The 17,720-nt window shown below is 44.3% G+C and overlaps 1 protein-coding gene across 1 annotated transcript in view; it reads left to right on the forward strand.

Annotated features, from left to right (window-relative positions):
* The first annotated feature begins 6,084 nt into the window (after window positions 1-6,084).
* The window catches only part of Mrp (Multidrug-Resistance like Protein 1), a 76,725-nt gene continuing 65,089 nt past the window's right edge, over window positions 6,085-17,720 (forward strand). Inside the window, exon 1 of the mRNA XM_077674022.1 lies at window positions 6,085-6,266. Within this exon, the coding sequence (XP_077530148.1) occupies window positions 6,228-6,266 (39 nt within the window). The 5' untranslated portion in view covers window positions 6,085-6,227. The remainder of the gene's footprint in view (window positions 6,267-17,720) is intronic.

A 17,720-nucleotide genomic window follows, 5' to 3' on the forward strand; every position in this document is an offset into this window, starting at 1 on the left:
GAAGCGCTTCGTTGCTTGCCGCGACAGCGTCGTCTACAAGGTTCCCCAACCAAATCAAACGTTCACGGTCCCAACAGCACCTAAATTGAAGGACTACTCCACGGGAAGGAAGGAACTGCCACGGCTTTCTGACACGCTCACAAGACACCAAGCAACCCTAATAAAACAAGCTCAAACAGACACCTTAGACACTCCAGCTAGACTACAGAAAATATGGGGAGATCCTGACACACAACCCCCCACTTGCTCCACCTGTAACGACGTACTCGACCAAGCACATCCTCTGGAGCTGCCCAACCGTACACAACACTACAAATATACCCAACAAAGGATGGCTGACCGCAAAAAGCACCACCGAAGAGCAAAGGCAACTGGCGGCGTACACCAGGCAACGGCTTGAAGACGTCGCCAGAGGTCCTCAGGAATGTGAGGACTGAGTAGGCCTGCGTGCATATATTTAATAAAAGATTTTCTCTTTCTCTCTCTCGTACCCGCCGCGGTGGCTCAGTGGCTAAGGCGTTGCGCTGCTGAGCACGAGGTCGCGGGTTCGATTCCCGTCCGCGGCGGCCGCTTTTCTGATGGAGGCGAAAAGCAAAAACGCCTGTGTGTACGAGATTTCGGCGCACGTTAAAGATCCCCAGGTGGTCGAAATCAATCCGGAGCCCTCCACTACGGCGCGCCTCATCACCTGCGTTGCGTCGGCGCGTTAAACCCCACAATCAATCAATCAATTTCTCTCTCTCGCATGTGGTCGCGTGTATGAGGGCAGAGCGGGGACCTGAAACAGCATGCGTACTCCCTCAGAGTCGGCACAGGGAGCAATTCGGCAACGCATTGCAAGGCCTGCAAGTGCTCCCTGCATTGGAAGCCCCCGAAGGTGCTGAAGATGTGTCGCGATACACGCTCACGCGAAATCTACGAGGCGTGGGAGATCGCCCAGCGTGTCGAAGACTGCGTGAGCACCCCCTCGGTAGCCTTGTGTAAAAAAGAACTTGGGTACCTAACATGTGATTGGAGTGAGGATGGCTGAGCAGATGGGCTTGCACTTTGTACATTTGTTTGTGTTTCTTTTTTAACGCACGAGTGTGAAGTCATCATACTTTTTCCCTTTATATTTCCGGAAGCAATAAATATTGCTCAGTTGATAGTCGGCGCTCGTGTCTGTGTCTTCTTTTACTGTCTTCGTTTAAGCGCTGTTTAACTGTTTTACGCTATGCTAAAACTCTGCAACATAACGCCAGTGCGCCATCGCAGCTGGTAGCTATTACATCTCTCTCGGGCGATGGCATGAGAAGCAGTAATGGTTTCCACGACATTCTTCGCTAATGAAGGTCCCCTAGTCGCTTTTCTTTTATTGTTTGTGTCGGTGATTCCCCCAGTTAAATTGTATTGTGTGTGTGATTATCGTGTCGCCACTGATATTAGGGCAAAAATAGTGGTGCTCAGTACCCGAAAACTCGAAACCACAAAAAATGCCAAGTGGCAGTAAGACATAACTTGGGAGTCTGAACCTTTAAAAAAAAACTGTGGTTGATTTCTCTGTCATAGTAATCGGTAAAATACGAAAGTTAAATGTGCAGCGAAATCTGCAGCTGAGCATGATTTGCGGGCAGGATGCTGTCTTGTGGGTGGGCTTTGCGAGTGACGTCCTGCTGCCGGGTCGCTTCTGCAAAGGTGTACTGGCGTCATTTCCATGACGGATATGACGTCAGTGAGATCTTAGTGTATACCGGCATAAAACACTTTTTAAAATATAAAACCAGAAAACGAACAACCCCAAGTATAAAGGTTGCTTCCCCGCAAGAAGACTCTGTGTGCAGGGGTGCACTCTTTACAGGTCGCTTGCTCCGTTGTCCTGGCGTCACTTCCGTAACGGATATGACATCAGCGAAATCTCTGTGCATCCTGGAATAAAACACTTTCGTGTTAACAAAGGGCTTAAACGCCGCGAGTAAATTTGACACATGCGTTTACAAGGACGGGGATGACTTCACTGACATCTGCACGTCCTTTGTTGAAGCAGTTAGGGGTTTGCGCAGGGCTCGAATTTTCGAGAGGCGTCTAAAAATGTTAAAGAAGGTCAGGTTTTTGGGATGACGGGAAGTGAGAGCTGGCTGTCTTCATTGCCAATAATTGGTACGCAAATTTAATTCTATGCAAGCAAAAAATGTGAACATTTTTAGGTTATGATTTATTGGAATCGCTCGTTGCTAGTTATGTTCAAATCACTCTAGGCTCCGAAACGGGTGTAGGACAATACGTTTCCGGACAATTTGTACCCGGACAATATGGTCCCAAGTGGAAACCCGGACCAAGTGGTCCGAAGTCAATTTTTCGACACCGTACAAAAGTCATGGACATCTGTAGCGATTACTTTTTAAGTGAGTGACGGAAATATCAAAATTTTGCAAATGTTTTAGCGTTATTTTTGAAGTTTCAAGGTGTTGAATGAAGCTGCAGCAAGACGGCAACGCACTCATCGTGTACATACTGCATGTTTTCATGCGGGTGTCGGCCCGTTCGTCACATGGCGTTTTGTCATGGTCATTTGGTCACATAGGAAACTTCGTCACAGAGGCGCGAATAGAAATTTGGTCTCTATTTCCTGTTTATTTTTATTTGTTTTATATCCATGTCAGAATATAGTGTTCAGTGAGGTATAATGAGCCGCGATTCGACGTGGCTCATTCACGGATTCACTATGCTCCCATGTATTATTGTTGCCCAAAATATTTTGCATTATTAACCTCTATTGCTTCTTCCTAATTAATGTGAACACCCCTCATAAATGAACGCGGAATGGCTCACGATTGCACTTAAAAAATTGTTCTCAGCCAAAATTGTAACTTTCGTCTTGCAAGCTTCTTAGCATGCATTTTCAATGCAGAATCTATTCGTTGACCTTAATACGAGCATAGGAATAACCGTTGTGCAAAGGCATAGGTCCAGTTCTGTTCCTGGTTATTCAATCGAAGTGAAAATCAAGAGCAAAATATGGCCAAGGAGGGGCAAATGTGCAAGGAGGGGCAGTCAGTGAAAAGTGCAAGTTATACCGCAAGATACCCAGGGAAGGCGGGAAAAAGTAACAACAAGGAGCATTGAAGCAAGACGGGATACATTAACCCGCATATCGTATCAAAACCGAAAAAAAAAATGCTGTGGCTTGGTTCTCTGTACGGTTACGACGCTCCTCGGGGCGTGCGGCTCGTTCTTCCTCCGTCTCCTCGGCTCTCTGCCTCCTCTTGGTTTCTTTCCTACGACAAAGCCTGGCTTCTTTCAGTCTCTCCGACTCACTTTCACTCGCTTCTTTCAGTCTCTCCGACTCCGAGCCGCCCCTTCTATTTATCAGTCTCTCCGACTCACTTTCCATATCTGATGGATCCCACCGAACCGCCCCTTCTATTTATACGATGCAACGCCGGCTCCTCCTCTGTTGTTGCAACGCGGTTTCACCGGTTCCTCCTCTGACGTTATGCCAGAAGGCGCGGCGAGCGGCGCTGCCAGCTGCGGCGGTTGCTAGGCAACGGTTCAACTCGCGGTGCGGCCACCGGCCACAGCGAAACGGCGAGAGTACGGCCATTGAAGCTCTAGCTACAAAATTGCAATTCACCATATTGTCCGGGTTTCCACTTAGGACCATAATGTCCGGCACTAATTTGGCCGGGACCATATTTTCCGGGACCATATTGTCCGGGACCAATTTGACCTGGACAATATTGTCAGGATCCCCTCAGAGAAACAGCATGCTGCCATCCAACCGTGTTTAGCCTTGTCCAGGAACAAACGATTCCTGTAGCCTTCTTTAAAGTGTTAAAAAAAGGACCTTGTAGCGCGGCAATTCTTCCCAGAAATTAGGCGTACAGGAGGTTTTCTGAATGTGTATTTAAGGGTAGGAGGAAGGAGTAATGAGGTATAAATATGGATGACCCGGCGGCCCCACTGAATTCAGATTGCATCGCATGGCTGGTATCTCAGTGTATTCGCTCACTAGGAGATGCGTATCTGCCGATGATAGCGTGTCTGGAATTTGTTTATATTGATTGCCCGAATCAAGAAGGCAACTTATCAAGGAATAGATATCAGTGCAAGAGCAAAAGAGCGCAAACAAAAAGTTTAGGCGAACAATACAGGGATCATTGTTTTAAGTTCTCAATATTTGTGCATTGCAACTCCCGTTCATTAATGTTTTGCGCTAAGGGTTTGCTCGACTAATTAAAAGATTAATTGATAACATGGCGTCATTCTAGCACAAGGTTGGGCTAATGAAGCCGATTATTATGATTATAACATCTTGAGGAATGCGCCATGTGACCACAAAAACACTCTGGCTACGCCCATAACCTACTTTATCCGGAAGAGCTGTAAGAATTAAACTTATTTGTCGAAAGTGTACATAAGTATGCGAAAAAAAATTAAGCACCCACGCAATGAACGATGACGCAAATTATTCAGTAATTATGGCGTACTTAGCAGATGAATAAGTTTAACCGTGATAAGATAAGCAGGAAACAAAAGCGAGAATTAATTTACAAATCTTCTCCTTCAAACCGCAAATATGTGAAACCCGAAAGTGCATTGGAAAGTTCATTAAAGGGCTCCTCCACAAGCAATCGTCTATAGCTGCCGAGAAGCGGCGGCAATATTGAAAGACGCAAAAAATAACAACAAAATAGCTTTGACCGACTTTGGGGCCTGGCCTGTACACAGTTCAATGGCAGGAGGCCTTGATATGAAGCGATCAAAATTCAACCTCGGAATCCGGCAGCGTAGCTCAGTGAAGGCCACGACGCGAAGCGCGACGCTGCATCGCGTCGGGCTTCGCGTCAATGCGAAGCCCGAAGGAGAGTATTCCGAGCGAAATTGAAATGAATGAATTCTTTGCTAGGCAGAGGCCCCCATCTGGACGAGTATCTACTCAGCCTAATGCTATACTTGGGACTACGAAGCCAGCAATCATGTGAAATAAACGTTTTGAAGATAGCACAAACAAACAACAGTATCTTCTTAAAATTTCTTTTCCTAGGCGGGTCAATTGCCCGCGATTGCACCCTAATGGAATTAACGTATCCGCGAGTCACCGTACGCGTATATCTATTACGGGCCATTGCATAAGGCTTAGGAGTGCTTATAGCTCCTCGCGGACCACTGCGAAGGCTCAGAGATTTGTTTTATTGCTGAGCCGGAGGATAGGGGTTTCGTCCTGGGAACGGTGGCCATTTTTCTGAAGGAGGTGAGAACGGAGAACGCCCGTGTCTAGAGATTTCTGCACTCGCGAAATAAGTAACCTGAGAGGTAGATAAACGAAGCTTTATAAGTGTAGTTCCGGCTCGTAAAACCCACAAGATTTCAAATCATTCATTGCGCAAAAAAAAAAAAAAGGTTGATGAATAAAGCTGATTTTTCTGAGTAGAGGTGCTGTTATTCGAGCACCCGCAAGGATTAATATTTGTGTGCTATATGTGGCTGTTGAAAACACAGAACCATTATTATTTTTCGTCACGTACGTAAGCGAAATTCATCACTTAAATTTACTGAGTTCCTTATACATTTCTTTAAAGCTCTGATATATTATATAGTATATATATTTATATATACTATATAATATATATTTGCGTAATTTTTATGACATATACAAATAAAATGTATATTATAAACGTCATAAAATTATAAATATTTATATATACCTTGAATTTTTAAAATTTCTTCTACTTTTCCACCCTTTGCACGACAAAAAATTATTGATGGCTCGCCGCGAACCTCGCTTAAAAAAAAAGAAAAAGAAAACAGGCAGATTCCATGTATGATTCCAATCCACCGTAATTGTACGTGTTTATGGCGCAATTCGTATTACTCACACTTCTGTCGCAATCCAGTTAAAGGTTATTCGTGACGTTTCATTCTGCCAGAAACTTCGATGTGACTCAAGACTCAAGTGCTCGATCGCGCCCCGGATGCGCGCCGGCTACTCTTATCAGCCGCTCCACTGACGCTATTGGCGGATAGCGTGTGTCACTTGGGGGCTAGGCGTAACTAGTTAGCCGGTGTCTTATCTCCGACTGGGCGACCTGCCGTGTGTCACAGCGGTCACAATACGGCAGCGTCAGACGCCGTCTGCTTCCCGAGCGGTGCGCGTCGGCCGCCGCTGCTCCTAGCGTACGTCGGAGCGGCTCCAATAAATCGTCTCCAGTAGCTTCCTTCTCCCGTCGCCAGGCGTCGCATGGGCAGACATGAGCCCCATGGACGCGTTCTGTGGTTCTCGGTTCTGGGTGAGTAATTATTGAATTTTTCCGCTCCTAAGAAGTGCCTGGCCGTGTTGATTAACCTCTGTCGTGTGCCTGCGAAGGAACGTAACACTACCGTTTAGTTTTTGAAAGATGTTGTTCGATCAAAGCGTCGTTGTGTGTCGGGCCGGCTTTGCGGTGGGGCTGAGCTCTGCATTGGGCCGGTGTAAGTGACCGCCCGTAGGAAACTTCGGGGAACTAAATGTCGATCTTTTTGAAAATTTCGCCCTATGCGTTTGGAGAATGCGGTACGCTTTGCTGCGCGTTTATTCTCTTTCGCGGTCGATTCACCTTCGAATCGCTGCACGAGATAGCGCACGTGCGTCGCTCTGACTACGCTTTCTGACACATGACCGTGCATTTCCTGCGCCGTCTTTCTCCTACGCCCCCTTGCCCGACGGCGACGGCTTTCCGTCGAGGTAGAGACACCCGAGCTGGTTTTCTGTCTTGCCGCCGGCGTAGCTCCGTAGTCGCCTTTTATTTTTCGTCTGATCTGTCAACATGCTTGCACCTGCGTGCAGTCAGTAGCCATTCGTTTAATTGGCACTAATTTTTCGGAACTTGGCTTTCTAGACGCTGTTGGAGAAGCCTTGTTTCTGTTCGTAATAGACGTTGTTTGAAGAGCCGTGTTTCAGTTTGTAATGACCGAAAGAAAGAAAGCGTCGGCGTGGCTCGAGGGGGAAAAAAAGGCAATGTGGAGATCCGTAGTATCGGGCCTCCACTGCGCAAAAGCGATCGGCCGGTATTTCAGCAGAATTCCAACTTGGATATTCAGCGCGCTGTGGAAGTTATGTACGGCCAGTCGGATACAACAGGTGTTCGCCGAGTCACTTGCACGTGCATCAATTCTGCCTCTCATTTCATTTTTCATTGTATTTTCCCCGCTCTATCCAGAAGAGCCGCCGCGCGTTGCTCTGTTTTGAGTGAAGTCACCACTACCGCTCCGAGGAATGGTTACAACGACCGGTTTGCTGGGCAGCGCGCCCAGCAAACACGTTTGCGGATTCCGAAAGCATTGCGTGTTTCGCCCGAGTAGTTTTGGAATGGGAAGATAATGTAAAGTCGATTCCTTGTGCGAAATTCGATTCAGAAGTCATTTTGGCTCGCTTTGCGGACGATGCCATCTAAAAAAGTTGGGCGCACAAGCAGACAGGATGTTAGTTGCGAATGTACCCCTAGCCATTAAAGTCGCCATTAAAGTGCGTGACGCAATTGTGGTAAACAGCGCTCTTTGAATATCGTCTATAATCTGCCAGTTCATTCTTTGCATAGCCAGGAAGGGCAGCTTCATAAAATTGTAATAGCATATATGCTTTACACATTTTATTATTGGCATTTTTATTTTGCTTCATCTATTCAAAAAAACCTGTTTTTAACCTCTTTCTTGCAGTGGTTGCCGATTAAACAAACTTCTCAAATGCACTGATGTAACTCAAAATTTCACTGGTGCAATTTTAACGCTATGTTTTAGTGACATTGTCTTCTTACATCGCTCTATTTTGCTTTTTTTTTCCCCTTTAAGAATGGCACTGACGAGTTGTGTGTACTGTTTGAAACACAGGTGTTTTCTTTTCTGGAAATCCGGATGAATGTTCGCAATCATCGCTTTATGTCTGCTTTGTGAAAGCTCTTCCCTTTGTACTCTATTGCTGTACCAGGAAATGCTGTCAAATTTCAATGCAATCCCGGCCAATGCTCTAGTCGTCCACAAATTTGAAGCTGCTCAACTGCTTTATCTGCGAGTTTTACATGAACGCATTATGAGACACCACTTGTACTTCGTGGATAAGAGAAGCTATGTTCTGTTAAGGCATCACGACTTCTTTTTCCGAGAAATGAGTTTAGGCATTTATGGTAAAAGCAATTAATGAAGTCACACATGTCCCAGCATGTCACCTTCTTACATAAAGCCGCATGTCTCTTGCAGACGAATGTTTGATAGCACGTTATGCTCACTAGCTGATAAAATGGTTACGTCACATGCTACTTTGATTTCTCACGGAACCACGTCATAGTTCACTGGCTAATATTTGTTCGTGAGGATGTCGTGAGGATATCATGCGGACCTTACACTGTGAGATTAAATAGGTACGGCCTGAACCGTAGGCCACTTTTCTCGGAGATAAAGTTTTCTTTGTTTTCCTTATCGGCGAATGTTATGAGGGGACTGCCTACAATTGTGTCAGAGTGTCAACGAACTGCTTGTATTCTCGTTTTCTTTGTTCTCGAGTCTTGGCCTAATGACGTTGTTTAAATTACTTGTAAAGCAGCATGGGTGTTTACGTAACCCTCTGTCGTCGTTTTTCTCAGGGTTTTTAGGGGCAATGTCAAGTCTTTAAAGACGGTAGTCTTTCTTGGGCTATGTAACCGTGAAAATTTTGGTCTGTCTGTTGGTTGCTTGATTCATTGATGTAACAAAAGTCAAAGAATGCGTTAAAACAAGCTATATATAGGGAGGACTGTTCTACTGCACTGAAACGACTGGCACAGATCATGTTCACATTATTCAGCGCAAAGAAGCTTCAGGCATACACGAGGCAAAATGTGTAGATAATCGAGAATACCAACGTTCGTGTATTTGAGATCGCATGTTCGAGTGATTTTCGCGATAGCTAAAGAAAATATGGTGTCGAAGAGGAGCAAGATAAAAGCAAACACTAAAACAAAAGATGTCTGCTTGTGCTGTACATAGCGGAGAAAAAGCAAGAAATAGATGCGCACTGTCAACACAGATGGCAATAGAGCAGTGTGAATGCAAGAAAATTGAATTGAACAACTCGCCATTGCATTGATCGTGGGAGTAGCAAGAGGGGATAGGAAGGGTGTGAGTAGTGGGGGTCAGAAAAAAAGGAGAGGTGGTTATGTGGCAGGGGTGGCGGAAAATTATCATCTTTTGACACCATTTACGGCAAAGCGAACAAATGTGCAGCCCATTTTCGGTTGATGAATTTTGCTTGGCTAAAAATTTGTTTGTAAACTTCAAATGAATGTCATGTTGTTAGCACAAATGATAATGTAATTGAAATGAGTGTGTGGGTAACGAGCACCCAAACCTTAGTGAGGCCCCAACTTTCAATTGACTTCAACATGTAGCCTTGGCGGTTCAAGGCCAGTGCAGTTCTGAAAGATTGCACCGTCCGCACTTTATGATGAGCAGTCCTCAACACACGTGCCTTTACATCCTAGTAAGCATGATTACTTGTGCAAACATAGCGCTGTTCTTGCTGTGTCAACATTTATTTTTGTGGTGTGGCCTTTTGCCTTCCTCCGACAAAAGAAATGTAATGTTTTACGATTGGCACTTTCTTTTTGGTTACCTTGGCCAGTTTGAGGTTGCGGTCCGACGTAGCGGACATGCCCATTCAAGAAGCCAGAGGCAAAGCTTCCCCTGATAAGATGATGGAAGTTATCAGTTCACCAAAGCTGCGGGAAATTGTTCGGCAATCTGTTCCTGTTCTGACATGTTCGAGAGCAGGGCCTTCGTGCCTTGATTTTTCTGCGAATTTTGGTTCGTGACTAGCGAGAGCGAGTGCTTTATCGTTTGGCAAACTTTTATTGAAGAGGCATAATCCCTGGCCAAAATTCCTTGAACCACACATTGCTAAAGTGTATTAAAAATATTTCAACAATTTTCAGTAGGCGTAGGGAAGTTACTCTACTAAACAGCCACATTTTTGATGTATTTAACCATTTCTGCCCTGCTGTCCTATATGTATGGGACATGAACGAAAAGACTTCTAGCGATTTGAGAGCAGAACCAAAACAGCCAGTTTTCTGGGAAATAGTTATTCGAGGATGCATCTTTCGATAAGTGTCACCATTTCTCGTTCCTTGCTAAAACTGAACGCTAGAGAAAGAGGAAGGCATTGCAGGGAAGGCCAAATTGGCGTCGGGGACCAAAGTTCTAGTTTGATGACGTGGCTGCAAATCTAAAAATGCTTGCACTGCCGGCATTATTTACTGCTTTCCAAAAATTATGAAAGCAAACAAGAAATGTTGTTCTGCTGTAAATTTAAATTTTAATAGCCTGATGGCATCATTAGATGTCATGCATCACAAGCTCAATTTTTTGTTTTTAAGCTTATAGGGTCCAGTTCTAAAGAAAGCACACATAAAAATCTTATTTTGGAAAGAAAAAAATTCAGGGCTGAAAGGGTTAATGTACAAAGACGCACGTGCGTTGGGGAGCTTGTAATCAATTCAGAGTCCTACACTACGGTGCATCTTGTAGGCTTAGTGTAAGCATAATTCCGTGCCCTAGTAGGGCTTTCCTACATTCTCTTCCTGGGCATTAGCCTGCATCAGTACCGCACTTAAAAACAAAATCAACCCTGCCAAATGTCGGCATAAGGCGACCGAGAAACCGTAATCCACTCAAGATAACTTCGTGTTCCAGGCGCGCTTCTTAAGAGCAAGATAGGGCCGTGTAAGAGAAGGGAAAAAGATCCACTCGCATTTCGAGTGCTCTTATCGTGCGGCGTGTTGATAAACGAGTGGGTTCTCACTCGGGGCTCCTTTGTGAGAAATCGAATGCGCTGATCTTTGCATTTGCATCCATAGTGTGCTGCCGAAGCTTTCATTTCCAAACTACAAACCTTGAAATGGGGAATATCTCTGCAAGCATCTTAATCTGAGAAACGTTTTTTGTATGTTTACGGAAGGAGATCAACTGGGCGTTGTTACGTTTGGAGCACTCCGTGTCGCTCGCATAATAACTTGATTGGTTACCGTATTCCTTGATTAGTTATTATTTTACACTAATACAAATATTCTACCTAGTAGAAGCAGCTGACTGTCAAAAATATTAAATGCAAGTTTAGTTATTTCATTAAAGAAATTTGTTCGGCAGCTTTGAACGTGTATTTCCAGCTGAATATTCAGGGTATTACCAACATTTAGATTTACATTGACTGCCAAAAGTGCTGAGCCCCAAAATTGAGCATGTGGTAATGAAAGGCATTTTGATGCATAGAAGAAATATTTGGTGTTGAGTTCAGTATTTAAGGCCGCAATTTTTCAATGCGTACTTGTTTTGATTGGTACATTTCACTTCGTGGACCATATGTTCTGAATTTCGCATTCATTAAAGTAAAAAAGAAACCAGCAAGAAATTGCATCTCCCTCGAATTGCCGGCCATTTCAGGTTGCTGCAATTCCAGCACTCCGTTGAGCAAAATTGCCCGCGTATACACCATGGCGTGAAACTTGGCTGCAAGCCTCTTTTTCTAGTGAAGCCTTCCGTTTTAATTTTTTTTTTTTTGCACCAACGGATTTATGTTGCCCGAATGGATTTATTTAGATCCCCAAAAAGGGTGACCGGCAAGCTTTGTGAGTTCTTTTGGATAATGAAGCACCTTGCAAATTCTGGTCTTGGAAAAAGCTCAATAAAAAATCCTGGCCCACCTCCATTATCGTGAAACCTGGGGAGGGGCAAAGCATGCAGTGTACAGTTGAACCTCGTTGTAAGAAACGTGGATGTAAGAGACAAATGGGTATAAGAGACACTATTCACCTACATGGTTGGCTGCCCCATCTTTTCGAATAATTTTGACCTCTTTTATAACAGGCATTGGATGTAGAAGACAGTTGGTTATAAGGGACAAGTCATCCTTGAACATTAATCAATAATCTCGCTTGTAACAGACATTTTAACTTCAGATGCACTGCCCCCAGTCACTAATTGCAGTTGCTTCCATTGTGGAAACATAGGTGGACGACAGACGCCTGCAGTCGCAATTTATTATAACTTCAGCAATCACGCAGTGGTTCAGTCAGCTATGAAATGACGATGAGAAGCCCTGCAAATGGAAATGAGACTTACAGAAGTGGTTGAAGCTTACTGCCATCCATTGGAGCGCTAGCGTACATGCGGGCTCTCCCACTCCCGTAGCTCCCAATCAAGAAGCATCGCAGATGTTGAGTCCTGCAAGCGTAATGAATAGCCTGAGCACACAGCAGAAGAAGCTGTGCGCTCTGGCTATTCATCAGGCTTGTGAACTCAACATCTACGATTCATCTTCCACAAACAGTGAAAGGAAAGAAAGCTTGTAGAGTCGGTTGTAAAAAACAGTGTAAATACAGTCATGAAGCAAACAAATATGCAGAACTATTTCATGAATTCTGGGGGCCAAACATAAATTAGAATGAATCTTTTGAAACATGCTGTAGCGTTCTTTTGAGCTTATTTTAGTCATACGGTGCCCACATTGAACTAGGGGTTGATCAGTAAGTGAAAACATGGTTCCCTGCTTATAAGAGACATCTCGTATAAGAGACAGAAACTGCTCCCCGGTACGTGTCTCTTATAAAGGGGTTCAACTGTATACGTGTATTATTGGCGCCTTGGCAGTTTTTGCCAACGGAGATGAAACCGTTGGGGGGGTAGAGGTATACAGCTTTGCTGTAAGAGTCTCTTGTCTTTGAAGCACGAAGCTCACTAGTGCGAGGCATAAACGAGTGTCCTGGTGTTTTTTTAGCACGCGTTATGTTCCAGCGCGAGGTGTAGATGAGATTACCAGCATTTTAGTACTGCGACTACATGGGACGAGCGACGATTACGTCGACGAAGACGACAGGAGATGCCAATAGCCCCATCCCCTGAGGGGCTTTGCCCCTAAAATCAAAACCCCTTTCTTAAGAAAAGGATGATTAAAATGTGAAGCTTTCTCTCGTGTAACCCGAGTCAAAGTGAAAGTCCGAAATACAAACTGCTTTGACCGTGTCCGAAGGGTGCTATTGTATAAACGTCGGCTTCATAATGCGAGGCACCCAGGTTTGATTCGAACCATAAGAAGCGTCTTTTTCTTGGGGCACTTGATGTGCCTTTGCTTATCATCATTGTTTTTTTTAAATCCATTATGTAAAGTTGGTGTTCCTCCAATGTGTTTTGCTCGGTCTAACAACGGCATCAGTGAAGCCTAGACAGCTTCGCTTAAAAAAAAGTAATGGATGAACAGCACAGAACTGGGAGTAGATATGACGTCTAGTTTTGCTGATTGTTATCAATCTGCACTCACAGTGCGCCGTGCAAGGGGGTTCAGGTCAGGCTGGAAATAATTGGAGGTGAATATTTTTATCAAGATGAAATTGAGCTCGCTCAATTCGTCGCTGGGCTGATGACTGCTTTGTTTGCCTGTTGCTTAAGACCTAGCATCAGAGATAAGTTCTTTGCAGATAAGTGTGAGGTCAGGCTCTGTCAATCTTTCTTTTGTTTCCCCATTCATTGTATCCCGGCATTGAGTGCAAAGTTATCGAAATGGTTGTGTGATCAAGATACCAGAACTCGTTTTGGGTTCGGGTAGGGTTCAAATTTCCACTTCAGGTTCCACTTCAAGCTGTGAGTAATTTTCAGTTTTTGTAATGGCAGGATAGAAAATTCAATAAATGGTATCTCTAAGTGGCTTGACAGCACTTGTTGCACTGGAAATTTGGGATGGCAGTAAGGCAAAAAAAAGTGGTACCGTATTTATTGGAATATAAGGCAAGGTTTTTTTTTTTCCAAAATCCGTAGTCTCAGTCATACCCGGCCTTATATTCGAAGCTATGTCTCTCTCCCTCTCTCTCTCTCTCTCTATATATATATATATATATATATATATATATATATATATATATATATATATATATGGTGATTTTTTTGACTATCCAAACTGCAGCCGCTCCTTATAATCGTGACTGCCTTATAATCGAACAAACGCGGTATATGCCGCTTCCGCACAATCTGAACTACACACACATATGCACAGTCGCACATGCACATACAGCAGCAAGTTAAACGAACGGAAGTTAAATGATTGCTCAGTGGTTGTTTACTACCACAAAGGTGTAAAAGGCTGCAAACGTAGTATGTAGACTATTCAAAATAATGGCAGCCTGTATTGAAATTGTCTCCTAGGTGTGTTTCATAATCGGAGGCACTCTGAAGTCGCTTATTCAAGATGTATTCACAGTTTGCGCTGTGAAGTATTAGTATAAATGTTTAATTGGTGCTGTATGGGTGAGGGAGCAGGGAGTTGAGGTTGTGAAAGTCTTGAGCTGATCACCCCTGGTGGTTGGCATCTTTAGTCCGCGATGGCATTGCCTGCCATGGAGTTTTATACTAGCATATACAGTGGAACCCCGTTCATACGTTTTTCACCGGACTAGGAAAACAAAACATGAACAACCAGGAAAACGCAGCAGTGAGGAAACCATCGAAAATGAACGAAAACAGCATAGCTTTGACATGCAACCATGTATTTCTGCAACTTTGACCTTCGAATCTTAAAAAACTCGAGAGTGTAGGATTGCTGCCTTTTCTGATCGCTGGAAAACACCACGCGTGGCAAGGCAAGGTCCCTAGCGATGTCGACCCTCTTCCGCGCTGGCTGCCTGTCTACTGAGTTCAGTGCGTCGAGCTTTTCCTGAAGGGAAAGCGCCTCCCGTTTTCGCGATGCCATCAAGGCACGACAAAGTTTGCATTTGCAAGTTCAACAGTGTTCTCAAAGCTGCTTGAAGTGCACGATGACAACGAGAGCGCGTGCTATTGCGGTGGTGCTTTAAGGCCAACACACACTTCCGGCATTTTGAAGTGAAACTTCCGTTGTAAGCACAGTGATGATGGTGATAGCATAGAGTAACATAGGGCCATCTAGTGGCAACAAATTGCACTGGCGTGCAGCTTTGTGCCGTCGATTCCGTTGCCAAGCCTGGCCAAGGCTCGTCATACGTCAAAATGGCAGGCCACGCATGTTGCCCGGGTGGCTTCGTAGTGTCAGATTGCGACGCCTGATCCCGAACGTACTCTGAGCCACAACATAACAGTGAGGATTCTGATACATGGGGCTCTATGTGAGCTGCACCAGGACTAGACAAAAACAATATAGCAGCCAGGAAAAACACAGCACTGAGGAACGTAAGAAGAGCGGGGGGGGGGGGGGGGGGGGGTTCCACTGCTGTACTAGAGGGAAATCTGGCACTACTGTAGGTGGACCACGCTTCCGCGAGTGTGACGTTCCACTTGTCCTTGGCACGGCTCATGCACAGGCTGAAAAGTTGCCTGTGGCTTTAAAACAGCAACAATTATATTCTTAAAGGTTGTTTAAATGTGGTGAATTATGATAAAAATGGAATTCCAGAAAGTTCTTTTTGTCAAGGATGATTTAGAAGCTTTATTCTGGATGAACAAGAACTGTTACAATCATTGATTTTGGCTTCAAGTGCAAAAAGAAGCCGTTTGGCTAGGCAAGTCAAGTAGGCGAGGAATGTCGCTTGCTGCTATGGCGGTGCCTACAATGGAAAGCGACTGCAGCGACACATTTTCCTCTTGTATATATTAGTATGAAACTGCGTGGCACAAACGGTCCGGGTCACCACGCCACGCTGGTTCTCCGGGTTCGCGCTGGTCAGCAGAACCTCCCACTGTTCTGGACTATAAACAAAAAAAAAAAATGCAGTGTTTGTGAAAGTTAAATTTTTCTGCCCTTCTAAGCAGAGGTTTGGCATGTTGGTGATCATAGGATAGCAGCGAGATGTTTAATGCAAAACATCTGGCTAATTTTAGCAACAAAGAAAACAAGGTCACGCGGGCTCTAAATTAGGTTGTCTCTGAATGTTCATTTCTGGGGACAGGTTATTCGTGGGAACGAGCTTTTGCGATTGATGCGAGCAAGCGGCAACCATTGTAGTAGAATTGGTTTTAGTGGCCAGTAGATCTAACCCTCTTTTTATCTACACTTTTCTACTCTGAAGGTGCTATATTGGTATGGCTTATTTACTGCCTTTCCAGCTTGCTATTATGGACATTGCAGGAGCTTGTATCATACGAAGAACTATCGATAACGAAGTGTCTGCTGCCCTAACGTGGCGGAAATACAAAGGCGCTTGGCATGCCAGTCCAGCCTGAATAATGGTGGTTGTCGTAACGTGGTATCGTTGCTGCTATTAACAGTTCGGAGAAAAACCACGAAGGATAAGCTGGTACAAAACATCCGAGATAAGGTTGTTTTTTGTCTTGCCTGCACACCTGTGCCATCTCTGGCAGACTGCAGCTCATGCGCACTTGATACGGAGGTGTAGCGCGACATTGGTGACGGCAATTTGGATGTAAATTAAGCCACGGTTGATTAAACCGAGCGTTGTTTGCCGGGCAGCTTCCATGCTGCCGCTTTAGGCAACACTAATTGTCTGGGAATTGATAACGAAGTATAGGTGCGACATTATTGGAATCTTTTCTCCTTGCTGTGTGTGTGTGCGTGTATTTTTCTTGTAACCGTGCTGAAGTTTTAGTTTTTTATAGTCTGCTACCCTTTTGTTCAAAAGAGGCTGTAAATAGAACTTTGTTTTAGAATGCCTGTATTGTCGTCGGTTTTGTTTAAATTGTTGTATTGCTTATGGTGAGGAGGAGCAAGGGGGTATGGTATTGTTGGAAAAAAACTTAAATGCTGAACACCCCCATCGTGTGGGGAGCCTTTAATGTATAAATTTTACTTCAAGCTTCGCTAACTTCTATTCCAGTGGTAGGGCTTCTGCCTAGCAGGGCCATACTAGCCGCATGTGGTCTGGAGGGGGCAGATTTGGGGCCGAAAAATGGTCAGAAAATAACTTTCTGGAAATTTGCATTTGCGGCATCCACAGCCATTTTTCTATCAGTCTGCAAATTTCCTCATCAGAAGGCACCATATTTTATTTTAAATGGCAGTTTAAACTTAACTCTACAGATCAGTTTGCGCAGAACTCGATGGTGGAACGGCAACACTAAGCTAAAATTCGCCCTCGGATATCTTTGCACCCAGAGCAGGTATAACTGTTATTTTTCTGTGCTTTAGATACGTAAAAGTGTGGAGGATGCAATGCTGGAAACAAATTTTTCAAATGGTGGCCTTGGAAAATTATTATTGCATTCAATTGGCAATTCCTCTGAGCCATTTCTGGCAGAGCACGGGAGGAGTGAAGTTTAGTGTGTTGTAAGATGATCAAGAAATAGCTAAATGAAAAAATTCTTCCAATGTTGTATTCTTTATTCATTTGTCTTCCTGGCCACTGGGTATTTGCCATTCTGTATGGAGTGGTTATTTTGTAATTGCGACCCAAAATAATGGCAGTTAATCATTAATTGTCTCAAAAAATAATCAACTTGCAAAACATCTAATTGCAGATTTGATGCACAAAGAAACTCCATAATAATGTGCAGCTTCATTAAAATTGGCTTGTAAAGAAAAAAATAGCTCTAGGCCAGTCTGCCACCTTTATCAAGAACAGAAGACGCTTGTGCCCAAAAGAGGCTACTTTGGATCCATCTTGACACTAGAACAACGCACTTGATCACAGTGCCAGTTCAGGCATGTCAGTAAGGCACAGATAGCAAGAAGAAAGGCATCCGGTGTGTACCTGCATCTTATCTGTTTGCACTGTTCTTTTTGTTTAGTAGAACAAACAGTGCAGAGAATCGGCTTGAAGAGC

Source organism: Haemaphysalis longicornis, unplaced genomic scaffold (genome assembly GCF_048455015.1).
Source record: "Haemaphysalis longicornis isolate Haplotype H1 unplaced genomic scaffold, Haemaphysalis longicornis Haplotype H1 scaffold_6, whole genome shotgun sequence".
Lineage (NCBI taxonomy): Eukaryota > Metazoa > Arthropoda > Arachnida > Ixodida > Ixodidae > Haemaphysalis > Haemaphysalis longicornis.